The sequence below is a fragment of the Cyprinus carpio genome, chromosome B22 (genome assembly GCF_018340385.1).
Source record: "Cyprinus carpio isolate SPL01 chromosome B22, ASM1834038v1, whole genome shotgun sequence".
NCBI classification, from domain to species: domain Eukaryota; kingdom Metazoa; phylum Chordata; class Actinopteri; order Cypriniformes; family Cyprinidae; genus Cyprinus; species Cyprinus carpio.
In genome coordinates this window covers 19,013,534-19,026,636 of record NC_056618.1, presented here as the reverse complement: position 1 = coordinate 19,026,636, position 13,103 = coordinate 19,013,534, and the positions used below count along the sequence as shown (strand labels likewise).

General features: G+C 35.1%; 1 protein-coding gene across 2 annotated transcripts in view; it reads left to right on the top strand.

The window, feature by feature from the left end:
* The window catches only part of LOC109047300 (tyrosine-protein phosphatase non-receptor type 4-like), a 45,477-nt gene that overhangs the window by 17,061 nt on the left and 15,313 nt on the right, over positions 1–13,103 (top strand). The window contains exons 12-15 of one of the 2 annotated variants that reach the window (XM_042749890.1): positions 185–357; positions 5,345–5,413; positions 10,039–10,173; positions 10,274–10,432. In XM_042749890.1, coding sequence (XP_042605824.1) covers positions 218–357; positions 5,345–5,413; positions 10,039–10,173; positions 10,274–10,432 — 503 coding nt within the window. In that variant the 5' untranslated portion in view covers positions 185–217. Of the gene's footprint in view, positions 1–184; positions 358–5,344; positions 5,414–7,658; positions 7,817–10,038; positions 10,174–10,273; positions 10,433–13,103 lie in introns of those variants that run through there. The other variant, XM_042749891.1, reaches the window with a different exon arrangement.

Sequence of the window (13,103 nt, the reverse complement as noted above, 5' to 3'; positions counted from 1 at the left end):
TTGAAATAATTTCTCTTGCTGTAGTATCAAAATAAAAAAAAAAAAGCAAAATTGTCATTGGTACGAACAACTGAAACTGTTACATGCTAAAATGGATCATTTGCTAAAATCTACTTTGAGCTCTACTTTGAGTTTTCTTCCGTCTGATCTCAGTTTTTTTTTGTCCCCATAATGTGTTTCTCAGACTGATTACAGAGAGTCTTTATTGGGTTTCAACATGATGAACTACAGAGCTTGTAAGAACTTATGGAAGGCCTGCGTGGAGCATCACACGTTCTTCAGACTGGAGCGGCCCGTTCCTCCAGAGAGAAACCTCTTCCTGCAGTACTTCACCCTCGGATCCAAGTTTCGCTACTGGTGAGAACGTTAGAAGAGTTTAAACTCGTGTGTTGTTTTTTTGGTGTGTAGTGGATATATGAGCAGGCCATGGCATTTTGAACCTCCCGTTTATGGACTGGATGTTCCACCTGATCATTTCATGCAAGAAAACCAATAACAAATTATTTTCTTAATCCTTTCTCCTTGTTTTGTGACTTGCATGTATGGGAACTTGCAAATCAGCTCATTTGAACTGAATAAATTCAGTGGGCTGGTTCAAAACACTGGTTTAGCAATTCATTATCAGTCATTAATGTTTCTCTTTTTTTTAATCATAAATGTTGAAATTTTGGGCATTGAAAAAATAAAAGTATGCTCAATGTTGGTTTATTTTGTTAACTTGGTACATACATATAGATAATTTAACCCTTGTGTTGTCTTCTGGTCATTTAAATTTGCTTCTTTCCGGAAATGTTAGTTATCACATAAGACTAAAACTAGCTTTACTTGCACAGAGTATAACAACTGTTAGTTGCGGCGCTGTGTTGGGCATTCGAGGGCCGTGCCCCCCCTAGCGGGGTCATTGAGCCCCTCCTACAGGCCCATGGCGTGGCCCAAAAAAAATAGCCCGTTTATCCTTTTCGTTTATTTTAATATTACGATGCTCAAACTGTAACTTAAATTAATTCAAATCAAAAAGAATGGGGAAAATGCATAATTTTGGTTGTGCATGGCACGTTAATAGGCTTCGTCATGGTGAATGCTTATTGGTCGCGCGTAAACTTGTTACATTGATTTGCAGCATGCGCGCCAAAATCCATTTCCCAGTTGAAGAACAGTTTGTCCGTCTAGATTATAGAAAATGTTAGCAGACTAATTTTAAAAATTTCTACAAAAAAAAAAAAAGATTTTTAGACGCTCCGCAGCCTCGTCAATCAGTTAGACTTAGATATCGGCCCCGACCACTCACCAGTACCCAGGTCTATGAGAGCCGAGCTGGCGCTTTTTCTGCCAATGCTAGCCTCCGGACAACCGCCAAAAGATTTAATACGCAAGACATTTGTGTGATGATTGTCCAATTCGTTTTCTGAAGAAAAAAGCCTTAGTTTTTCAGAAACATCATACGAAAAAACTTTTGTCTAATGGGGACATTTTTTTTGCCGGTTTTTCAAAGCTTCAAACGGATTCAGGTTTATTTTTGTCGTTCTGTAATTTGTTAATTATTTAAGTATAAAAAATGTAATTGTATTCTTGTAGGCCTATTTTATATTTTTATTTAGCCTATATTTTATTATTATTTTCTTTCCTGTTCTGTTGTTTAGGCTATCTGTTCTGGGCCGGGGTTTCCCGATAACTGATTGTAGCCTAGCCTATCTTAGCTCTTAAGATCGCTCTCTACGTGCAAGGTTATTAAACATTAGCCGCAAAAATTCCTCGCGCAGCGTTTCCCAAAAATGTAGGCTACTAAAACTCGAACGCGAGAATAGGCTACTACGTGCTACTTGAGTCGCTGTCCATATTTCGCAAAGTGCTGACTAGGCTATACTAACCTTATATGGCATCGGAAAACGTTTTTTTAACTAACAATCGTCACTTGGTTATAGTTAGTAATCACAGCCAGGAAAAAATAAAAATAAAAAATTATATAATGACATTTCTTGTAATAATAAAAAACTCCCATATCCACGGGAAGAAGGAGGTGGGAACGGTGGCGAACATTTATAATAAAACTTTTAATAACCAAATCAAGAAAAACAGCGCGACAGCCCCTCACGGGCGACCGGCCCTCGCACAAACAAAAAACCAAACACAAAATAAAGCCCAGGAGGCCTGGTCCTTCTCTCCGTCCTCACTGTAGTCCGCACTCCTCTTTTGTATCATCCCAATCGCCTCCGTGGGAAATAGAGGTACCGGTGAGGGAGAAGGTTTCGCTTCCATTTCCAAATCACTCCACCGGCTTGCTCCGTTCCACGGCTCTCAGGACCCGCCCCACTAGTACACTTCTATATAGATAGATTCTTGGAGCTAACATGCTAGGTAGAATGTCATTTATATATAGATCATTGGAGCTAAGGACTCCTTGTGCCGTATCCGGTCGGCAAAACACGCAAATTTACAAGCCCTGGTCTTCTGTGCCGCCTTTAGATAAAAACCCAAGTCTAAATCGATTCAGTGGTCATTCTATATATGATCTTTCAGATTTAGGTCTGGATTTCCCATTACTTATTTGGGATGTTGCCAATGCGTCTAAATAACTAGTATCAAGATGAACATTGCCCCCGGCCGCCGATGATCCAATGCCCTCCATGACCTGCTCTGACGCCGACTCTGATAAAAACTAGCTTTACTTGCACAGAGTATAACAACCTACCAAAAAGTTTCATAAAAACTAGCTTTGGGGGTTTGTTACAGTTTTTGTTTTACTTGTTGTGTTATGACCAGCATAAATGAAATTGTTTAAAAAATTGTTTTGTTATTTTTCTTGTTGTTTGTTGGGGTTGTTTTGTTCCCACTCAAAACTGATTGATCATAGTCCTCACTGATCTGAGCTCATGGACTTCAGTTTTTGAGTGAACATCGCTGAAGTTATACACACATTATGCTTTTTTTTCACTCAAAAACATGCATAAGCATGGGGTTGATCTTAGAATTGGTTAAAGTTTGGAATTGGTGGAGATATTTGTTTATATTTTTGATTTGTATATTTTTTTTAGGTAAAGGATTTTATTTGGTAGTGGATTTTGTGTGGTATTTTAGTTAGTGTTGTTTGTTAGTTTAGGTAAAGGATTTTCGGTGCAAGTCAAGTAAGTAAAGTATGTTAAGTAAAGTTGCTTAGTAGTACAATATGTTAAGTAAAATGAGTATGTTAAGTAAAGTTAGTATTTTTAGTAAGTAAGTTGGTTAGTAGTATGATAAGTTAAGTAAGTAAAGTATGTTAAGTAAAGTTATGTTTTTAGTAAGTAAAGTTAGTAGTTTTTAGTAAGTAAAATTATGTTTAGTAAAGTAGTATTTTTAGTAAGTAAGTTGGTTATTAAGATGATAAGATTAAGTAAGTCAAAGAGTATGTTTAGTAAGTTAGAATGTTTAGTAGTAAAGTTTAGGTAGTATATAGTTAAGTAGTAAAAATGAGTATGTTTAAGTTAAGTTAGTTTTATTTTTAGTAAGTAAAGTTGGTTAGTAGTATGATATGTTAAGTAAGTAAAATGAGTATGTTTAAGTAAAGTTAGTATTTTAGTAAGTAACAGTTTGGGGTTTGGTTTGTAGTAGTATGATATGGTAAGTAAGTAAAATGAGTATGTTAAGTAAAAAGTTAGTATTTTTAGTATGTTAAGTAAAGTTGCTTAGTAGTACAATATGTTAAGTAAAATGAGTATGTTTAGTATTTTTGTTAGTTTTTTATAGTATGTTAAGTTATGTTTTGTTAAGTTAGTTTTGTATTTTTTCTAAAGTTAGTATTAACACATTTCTTGAAACTATGCCTCATATTCTCAAAACAATAAACACAAATCCATAACGTCTCACCCAATTACCCAAACAACCTATTTTCAGGCCAAAATGAAGCTCTACACTCAAAACCATTAACTCTCGCTGAAAAAACAAACTTTGCCCTCAGACATCACACACAAGCCCTCAAAAACACACACCACAAATAGTCTTACACACTGGTGAGATAAATTCAAAACAATAATACAAAAACCAAAAACAAAAACCAGCAATAAGTTGTTGCTTGTGGTTCTCGCCCTCAAGGAACATTTCACATGATGAACACATTTTCTATTCCTTAATGTACTGTACAGTACAATACAATACACCAAACAACAACAAAAAAATATTCTGCCCCAGCATCACATCTTTGGTCTGGGACAGACATCACAGGCTATACTGGCCCTACCCAGGCAGCGGGGATAAAATCCTCTTGCATGACTGATCCACCCCTGTCACATATCAACTGTAATGTCTATTCAGGCTTCTTCCATTCCATTGTTTCTGTGTCCTACACAAATAGAAGTACTGATTTTACAAAAGTACTTTTTACAAAATGGAAGCAGACAGAAACTCTGTCTGTATGTAAGGCAGTTTGATGCATGTGTTGTAACAGAGTACAGCTCTCAAAAGTTACATAGAGTACACTGAGGTACACCTACATGTTTTCCTCCCTGAATGTTCTTATGATCAAGGCGACGGTGAAGCAGCTTAAGTTTGGCTGAACTCATTGCCCAGCCTCCCTCCTAGTCATACCATGGACAAGGACATGGTCAACTAGTGGCACAAATTTCATCTGAGACTCCTTGTCTCCTTGCCTGTCATCCTTGTCCTCCTCCTCTTTCTCTTCCTTCACCTCTTCCTCCACTCCTTACTGCTCTTGCTCATCCTCTTCCTTCTCTACCTCCTCTCTGGTGTCCTCTACCTTTTCAATCACGTCTCTCTGGATCCATTGTTCCAAAACTGAATGAACTGAATGGGGCTCTTTTATCCATCTATTGAAGGTTCTGATCGGTGTGTGATAAATTTTGACTCTTAGTGTTTCCACGTGGGTATCTGTGTGCTAATTGAGCTCAAGTTATGCTGACTTGAGTGAAGAATATTGAATGCTAGTGCTTTCTAAATGACCACATGGTGTAAGCACTGAAACATGTAGGGATTTGTGTGTAGAGTTTTGCAGTAAGAGTGCACCAAATCTGACTCATGTGTTAAAGCAGGGAAAAGTGTTTATAGTTCAGCAAAATGGGTGTGCTTTCTGAAAAATGGCCTTATGGTCTTGAAATCTTAGCTCAAAAGCCTGCTTATAGTATTTTAGCAATCAAGAAAAACTGTAAGTAATTTTGCTTGTATAGAATGTTTGGAAGCTGCAAATGCATACATATCAAAATATCATACTGAATTTAGTCAAAAAGCTGAAAATTGTACATTTCAGCTATTTCACCTGCCACTATCATCAATTTATTGGTTGGGATTCTCTTGGGATTCTTGCACAGATGGAGTTTTGAGAGCTGACAGTGACACTATGTTCTGGATTTTTTTGCAGTGGGAGGACAGAGGCGCAGTCTGTACAGTACGGAAAGGAAAGAGGCAACAAGAACAGAGTTTTTGCAAGGTAACACATTTTTTAATAACCAATGAGCGGGGGAACTCTGTGCAAGCAATATGCGTTATGTAACAATTTGGAAGTAAAAAGTTATCCGGTAGTAATACTTAACCATTGTGTTTATTTGTTCACAGCAGTGCTATTTTAGTATCTTTGAGAATTTTTATTAGTATTTTTAATTCGTTTTTATTTTGCGTTTAAAATTAAATTAGTTTCATTTACTTTTTTTTAATGTCTACACAGTTTTCAATATGTAAGATTTTACTTTTTAGTATTTCGTTTTTTAGTATATCAAGTTAAAATAAATTTAAAAGTAGAAATGTTTCCTGGACAACTGGATGATTTTTATATTTGTTTTTTTATGAGTTTTTTATATTTTATTTTGTTTCTGTTAATGGTTTGTTTGAACAAAAGTATACAGGTGCTGGTCATATAATTAGAATATATTATATATAAGTTTATTTATTTAACTTTTTTTTTTAGAATGGTTTAATTTTTTTTTTATATTCATTCATTACACACAGACTGATATATTTCAAATGTTTATTTCTTTTAATTTTGATGATTATAACTGACAACTAGGGAAAATCCCAAATTCAGTATCTCAGAAAATTTTAATATTGTGAAGGTTCAATATTGAAGACACCTGGTGCCACACTCTAATCAGTTAATTAACTCAAAACACCTTCAAAGGCCTTTAAATAGTCTCTCAGTCTAGTTCTGTAGGCTACACAATCATGGGGAAGACTGCTGACTTGACAGTTGTCCAAAAGACGACTATTGACACCTTGCACAAGGAGGGCAAGACATAAAAGGTCATTGCAAAAGAGGCTGGCTGTTCACAGAGCTCTGTTTCCAAGCACATTAATAGAGAGGCGAAGGGAAGGAAAAGATGTGGTAGAAAAAAGTGTACAAGCAATAGGGATAACCGCACCCTGGATGGTGAAACAAAACCCATTCAAAAATGTGGGGGAGATTCACAAACAGTGGACTGCAGCTGGAGTCAGTGCTTCAAGAACCACTACGCACAGACGTATGCAAGACATGGGTTTCAGCTGTCGCATTCCTTGTGTCAAGCCACTCTTGAACAACAGACAACGTCAGAAGCGTCTCGCCTGGGCTAAAGACACTGGACTGTACTGCTTCTGAGTGGTCCAAAGTTATGTTCTCTGATGAAAGTAAATTTTGCATTTCCTTTGGAAATCAGGGTCCCAGAGTCTGGAGGAAGAGAGGAGAGGCACACAATCCACGTTGCTTGAGGTCCGGTGTAAAGTTTCCACAGTCAGTGATGGTTTGCGGTGCCATGTCATCTGCTGGTGTTGGTCCACTGTGTTTCTGAAGTCCAAGGTCAACACAGCCATATACCAGGAAGTTTTAGAGCACTTCATGCTTCCTGCTGCTAACCAACTTTATGGAGATCCAGATTTTATTTTCCAACAGGACTTGGGACCTGCACACGGTGCCAAAGCTACCAGTACCTGGTTTAAGGACCATGGTATCCCTGTTCTTAATTGGCCAGCAAACTCGCCTGACCTTAACCCCATAGAAAATCTATGGGGTATTGGGAAGAGTAAGATGCGATATGCCAGACCAACAATGCAGAAGAGCTGAAGGCCACTATCAGAGCAACCTGGGCTCTCATAACATCCTGAGCAGTGCCACAGACTGATCGACTCCATGCCACGCCGCATTGCTGCAGTAATTCAGAAAAAAGAAGCCCCAACTAAGTATTGAGTGCTGTACATTCTCATACTTTTCATTTTCATACTTTTCAGTTGGCCAAGATTTCTAAAAATCCTTTCTTTGTATTGGTCTTAAGTAATATTCAAATTTTCTGAGATACTGAATTTGGGGATTTTCCTTAGTTGTCAGTTATAAACATCAAAATTAAAAGAAATAATGAACAGTCGTAATGAATGAATATAATATACAAGTTTCACTTTTTGAATGGAATTAGTGAAATAAATCAACTTTTTGATGATATTCTAATTATATGACCAGCACCTGTATTTCTATGATTTTGGTTCTGATTAACTATAATAACCCTGGTTCACCACACTATAGACAGTGACGTGGATATTTTTCATGGTTATATCTGCTGTATTTAGCAGAATGTGCCGATGTATATGTGTATGTGTTTGGGTGTGTTGCATTATGGAAAGGCTCCCACCTATCTCAATCCCTGTGGTGTTAGGTGTCAGTATGTGTGTGTGTGTGTGTGTCATTGTGTGGTCATATGTTCTCAGAACGACACCCAAACACAGGAAGTGTAAGCAGGGCTGTGTAGCGCACGGCTGTGAAGGGTGTGCATATGTCGTGCACATGTTTGTGAAAACACACTCAGACGTTTGCTTCGAAGATGCTGAGGCTGAAAGTTAAACTACGGTTTATGGTTCATCATACTTCTAGGAGGTACTTCTTTTTGACTACGCCGACCTTTTCTCTGTGAAGGGTGCGATAATTGTGTAAAGTTTAACACGTTGCTTTTGAGGCTTATTTCAAAGTAGATGTTTGTGGTTTTTAAGGGCAACATGTGTACGAACATCGCAACCGGAAAGAGTAAACTAGTGTTAGTGTATTGCTTGCTACTTTTTTCTGATATTTTCATTGGAAAAATATGTTACTTTTTACATTTTACGTGTTTAACATTTGTACTTTTTCATGGTGGTTTATGTAAATTCTAAAAAATATCACCGAATGAGTTGAAATGGAAATGTTTTTCATAGTATTTCTAAAATGTACGAAATCCAGTAAGTTGTTTCATTACTTTTTATTTATGTTTCAGGGCACTTTGTAAGAAAATGTTCAGTATTTTTGGACATAGCATGTGTACAAACGTAGCAGGAAAACATGTTGGTTTGTTTCACGATATAAATCAAAAATCATTGAATAATGTGCCGTGTTGGTTTATGTAAATGTTAAAAAATATATAAAAAATTCAGTTACAATTGATGTTTTTCTAAATATTTGTATGAAATTCATTAAGATTATTTTATTTACTTTTGAGGAATATTTCAGGACAGTTTATTCAAAATTTTCAGAAGTAGCGACCATCATAATTTTTTTTTTTTTTTAAACTAGTGTTTGTGTAGTGCAACTACAATAATCTAGTATGGTTTTTTAATGAGTGGCTTAGTGTAACAGACAAGAGCAATTTCTTTATGAACTAGTGGGATGCTTTTTTACGAACCCGTGTTTAAAAAACTGTTTGATATTTATGGTTTTTAAGAGAATACAGTACGTAACAATGTTTGTAAGCTAGTATTGGTGTAATGCTAACTATATTTGATGTGTTTTTTGAGGGGAGGTGGGGGGGCATTGTAATGTGTAAAGTGTTTCATGTAAATGCTAAGAAATATTGCAGAATGAGTTGAAATGCTAGTATTTACAGTGTACGAAATCCAGTAAGGTGTCTTTCTTTATCTTTATGAAATGTTTCAGGGCACCCTGTTAGAAGATGTTCAAGGTTTTTAGACATAGTAGCAGAAAAGCTTGTTAGTTTGTTGTTTTGACGATCTAAAAAAAAAAAAAAAAAAAACATTGTGTAAAATGTTGGTTAAGGTAAATTCTAAAAAAATATATATATAAAAATAACGGAGACTGGGTTAAAATTGGTACCTTTTTCCTAAATATTTGTATGAAATTCATTAAGATTCCTTTCTTCAATTTTCAGGAATGTTTCTTGGCAATTTATTAAAAGTTTTTAGAAGTACAGTAGCAACAGCAAACAGCCTAAATGGAAAGATATGTTGTGCAACAACAATAATCTAGTGAGTAAAGAGTAGCTTAGCGTAACAGAAAAGAGAATAACATTCAGATATGAAAAAAACAGGTTTGATATTTTATTTATAGTTGTTAGACACAGCATGTGTATGAACATCGTAACAGGAAAGAGTGTTTGTTTGTAAACTAGTGTTGTTGTAATGCTAACTTTGTTTTCGTTGTTTTCCTATAAAATATCGCAAAATTGAGGAAAATCAAGTTTGAAATTGAAATGTTTGTTACAAGGCACTTTGCTATAAAACGTTTAAGGTTTTCAGTAGTAATAAACGTAACAGCAAATGCATTGTTTGTTTGTAAACTAGTGTTTGCTCATCACAGACTTGCTTTTGAAATGTGTAAAATGAACCTTGTGAAAGAGTGATGGTTTGTAAACTATATGTAAAGGTCACTTTCTCCGACATTTTTGCTGTCAAATAAATTGTAATAAAGTTTATGAAGATTACCAATTGTAATTCTAATTGTTACGTAACGTCAAATGTGCAATGTTGGTTTAAGTAAATGCCACAGCAGTATTGATTAAAATTTTTTACAAATGCGAAAATTGGTATCAAATTTTACATTAGAAATTAGGGGTGCACGATAAATATCGGCCGATAATTAATGCGCATCTCGTCTGTAAAGCCGTTTCTCTAATCAGCGGTAAATTCCATCAGGTGCATGATTTTACATAGAGCAGCTGTTACTACACGCACCTGATGGAATTTACCACTGATTAGAGAAACTGCTTTACTGACGAGATGCGCATTAATTATCGGCCGATATTTATCATGCACCCCTATTAGAAATTGAATTGTACATTGTTTCTTGTGGTTCTGTTTGATGGATCTGTTGTGAATCGAATGTGTTTCCAGGTCGCCAAGCAAGCCTCTGGTCAGGAGACTGATGAGTGGTTTGGACTGGGAGACCGTGAGCAGGAATTCCCTCTCGGACGACCGGCTGGAGACTCAGAGTCTGCCGAACCGCTCTCCACCAGACTCGCCCGATCAGTGAGTTTACACACACTCACAAATTAACCCACATAAAGCAAGTTCATCCAGTCTGTGGGTTAACGCGCCATTTATGTTTTTAATTTCTTTCTTTGCTCAGCAGTAACTCAGTGTTCGCCACAGACGGGGCGCGGGTCAGGCCTTCCTCCATTGGCCACCTAGTTGATCACGTGATCGATGACTCGCCATGCCAGACATTCACCAATCACAAGTCTGCATCCTCCACACAGGCCAACAGCATCAGCCTGGACTCGACACCGTGAGTTTCGAACTTTCTGTCAATATACGTGAAACTGTGCTCATTATCACAAACTTTTATTCTATTCAATAACTCGGGAGAGAAACAATCAAAATTCAGTATGCGAATATGACAATGTAGCATTTTTTAATACTGAACATTCTTACAGTAAAATTTGTAACTTTTAAACCATTTAGATTGTCAATTATTTTTTATCTTTTTTTTAAATGATAATTTTAAATTGATTAATTAAAGCTAATTTTATCTCCAGTATTTCTTGTACAGTGTGGCAAATTGATTGTTGTAAAACAAAAAAAAGTACATTTACACTATAAATTTCGTCTAAAAAGGTTCAAAATATATATGTATACATTTATAGATTTTATTGCTTTGTATTTGTAGCCCTAACATTTTGTTAATCATTTGTAAAAAAAAAAAAAAAAAAAAAAAAAAAAAGAAAAGCTGTTTAATTTAGTTTAATTCACAAGTTTATAAATTGTGTTTAAGAATGTGTTTCTTGTACAATGTGAAAATTTTTTTGTTGTTGTAAATCAAAAAAAATTAAATATGATGTATTTATATTTTGTGCATTTTGTGTTTAAAATGTTTATTATATTGTAGGTGTAAAAACAGTCAATATTTACATTAATTTTCAGTGGTTTAGTAGTTCCAGCCCTAACTTTTTAATTATTTGTTTCAGCCTATTGTGAAATTAAGCCACATGAATGTACCCCCAGTGCAGCTACTAAGCAAAATGTTATGATGCTGAAACATCCACATGGTATTTATGTTTGCCTGTGTGTTTCCTGTAAAAAATTCTACTTGGTATAATCCTGTCATGTGCAGTTGGATAATTTTATTATTTGTATTCTAGATTCTGATCTACCCAGTGATGCGTTTTCAGCACACAAGGGCTGGACTGACACTTTGAGTCATCAAAGTTTCCGCTGTGAAACGTCGTTCTTATTTTAGCACCACACAGTAGATGCGCACACTCACTGGCAACCTGAGGTTTAATATTGTGAGACCACACACCTCTGACGAAATGACACGTTCGTGGTTCAACACTCTTTTCACACACATTTCAGTTTGAGAAACGGCGAGCATTTGAACTAGGGGAAATTGCTTTCAGCTTTGTGGTGGGCACAGTTCAGTGTGTTACGGTGGCACAACTGATTGAATTTATGCTGATAAACCCAGCACCATTTTCCATTGGAATAATCTGCGACCACGCATTTCCTTTCTCAGATCATGCCATCTCATTTCTCAATCTCAGAATTTCCAGATCTAGGCTGTCCAGTTCACTTTCGATTCATCATGTGCATCGATTGCTCTTTGATGTGGAGTTCTCATGTTCTACATAAAGATTAGAGTTTTAAAGAGTCTTGCTTCTTATCTCTTTTTTGACCTGATTATGAAAAGAAATGGCTGTGCTTGTAAGGTGAAATGTGGTGGTAGACGACTCATAGTTCAGTTCAAAATTCAGTAGATGTAAGCATGAATAGCTTGAACAAAATTCAGTATGCAAATAATTGGAAGAAAGTAAGGTCCAATTAAAATTCATTATTCAAATATGACAATGATATCAGTGCTAGATTTTGTTTAGTTTTGTTAAGTGTACACTGTACATTTTGTGTGCAATGCATTTAAAATGTAAATGCTACAATGTAAGAGTAATAGTTTTCGTAGTAATTTTTATTGTTTTGTTTTTTTTGTAGTCCTTCACATAAAGTGTTTATTTTTGTTATTTAATTTATTTTTTTTTTAATTTTTTTTTTTTAGTTTGTGATTTTATGTGGTTTAGTTTGCACAAACTATCATATTAGTAAGTTAATAGTTTAGTGAATGAATGTTTCAGTGAATCAATAGTGACATTTATTGACAGTTTGCATTATTTAATTTTATGTATTTGCAATATCTAGATATTGGAGCCCTGTAGTATAGTTAATCATTTGTATAAGCATGTTTGGGCAAATTGTCGCTTTAAAATTAATTTGTATGTTTATAGTTTATGCATAAGATTGTTTCAGTTTCAGTAGTGACACTTATGTTTGCACACACGTTTGTGTAACCATTACATTTAATCTATAGTAATATTTATTGGTGATTTTTCTGTTACTTTTTATTTATTTAATCACCTAGTTGTTGCAGTCCTGTAGTTTAGTTAATCATTCATAAAACATGTTTGCACAAACTACCGCATTTAATTTAATGTGTAAGTTTATAGTAACAAATAAGACTGTTACAATTAATCCACAGTAAAATTTATTGGCAGTTTGCATTATTATTATTATTTATTTATTTGCAATACAATATAGTTATTGACATCCTGTAGTTTGGTTAATTATTCTTGAAAACGCTTGCACAAACTGTCGCATTAATTCGTAAATTTATAGTTTGTGTTAGAATGTTTCAGTTTATCATTAGTGACATTTATTGTCAATTTTCAGTATTATTATTCATTTATTTGATCACCTAGTTATTGCAGTCGTGTAGTTTAGTTCATCATTCGCAAAAACATGTTTGCGCAAACTATCACATTTAAATTAATGTGTAAATTTATAGTTTGTGTAAGATTTTACAGTGAAACTATAATAGTAAAATTTAATGCCAGTTTTTATTTATTTGATCACCTAATAAATTATTGCAGTCATGTAGTTTAGTTAATCGTAAATGTTTACACAAACTATTG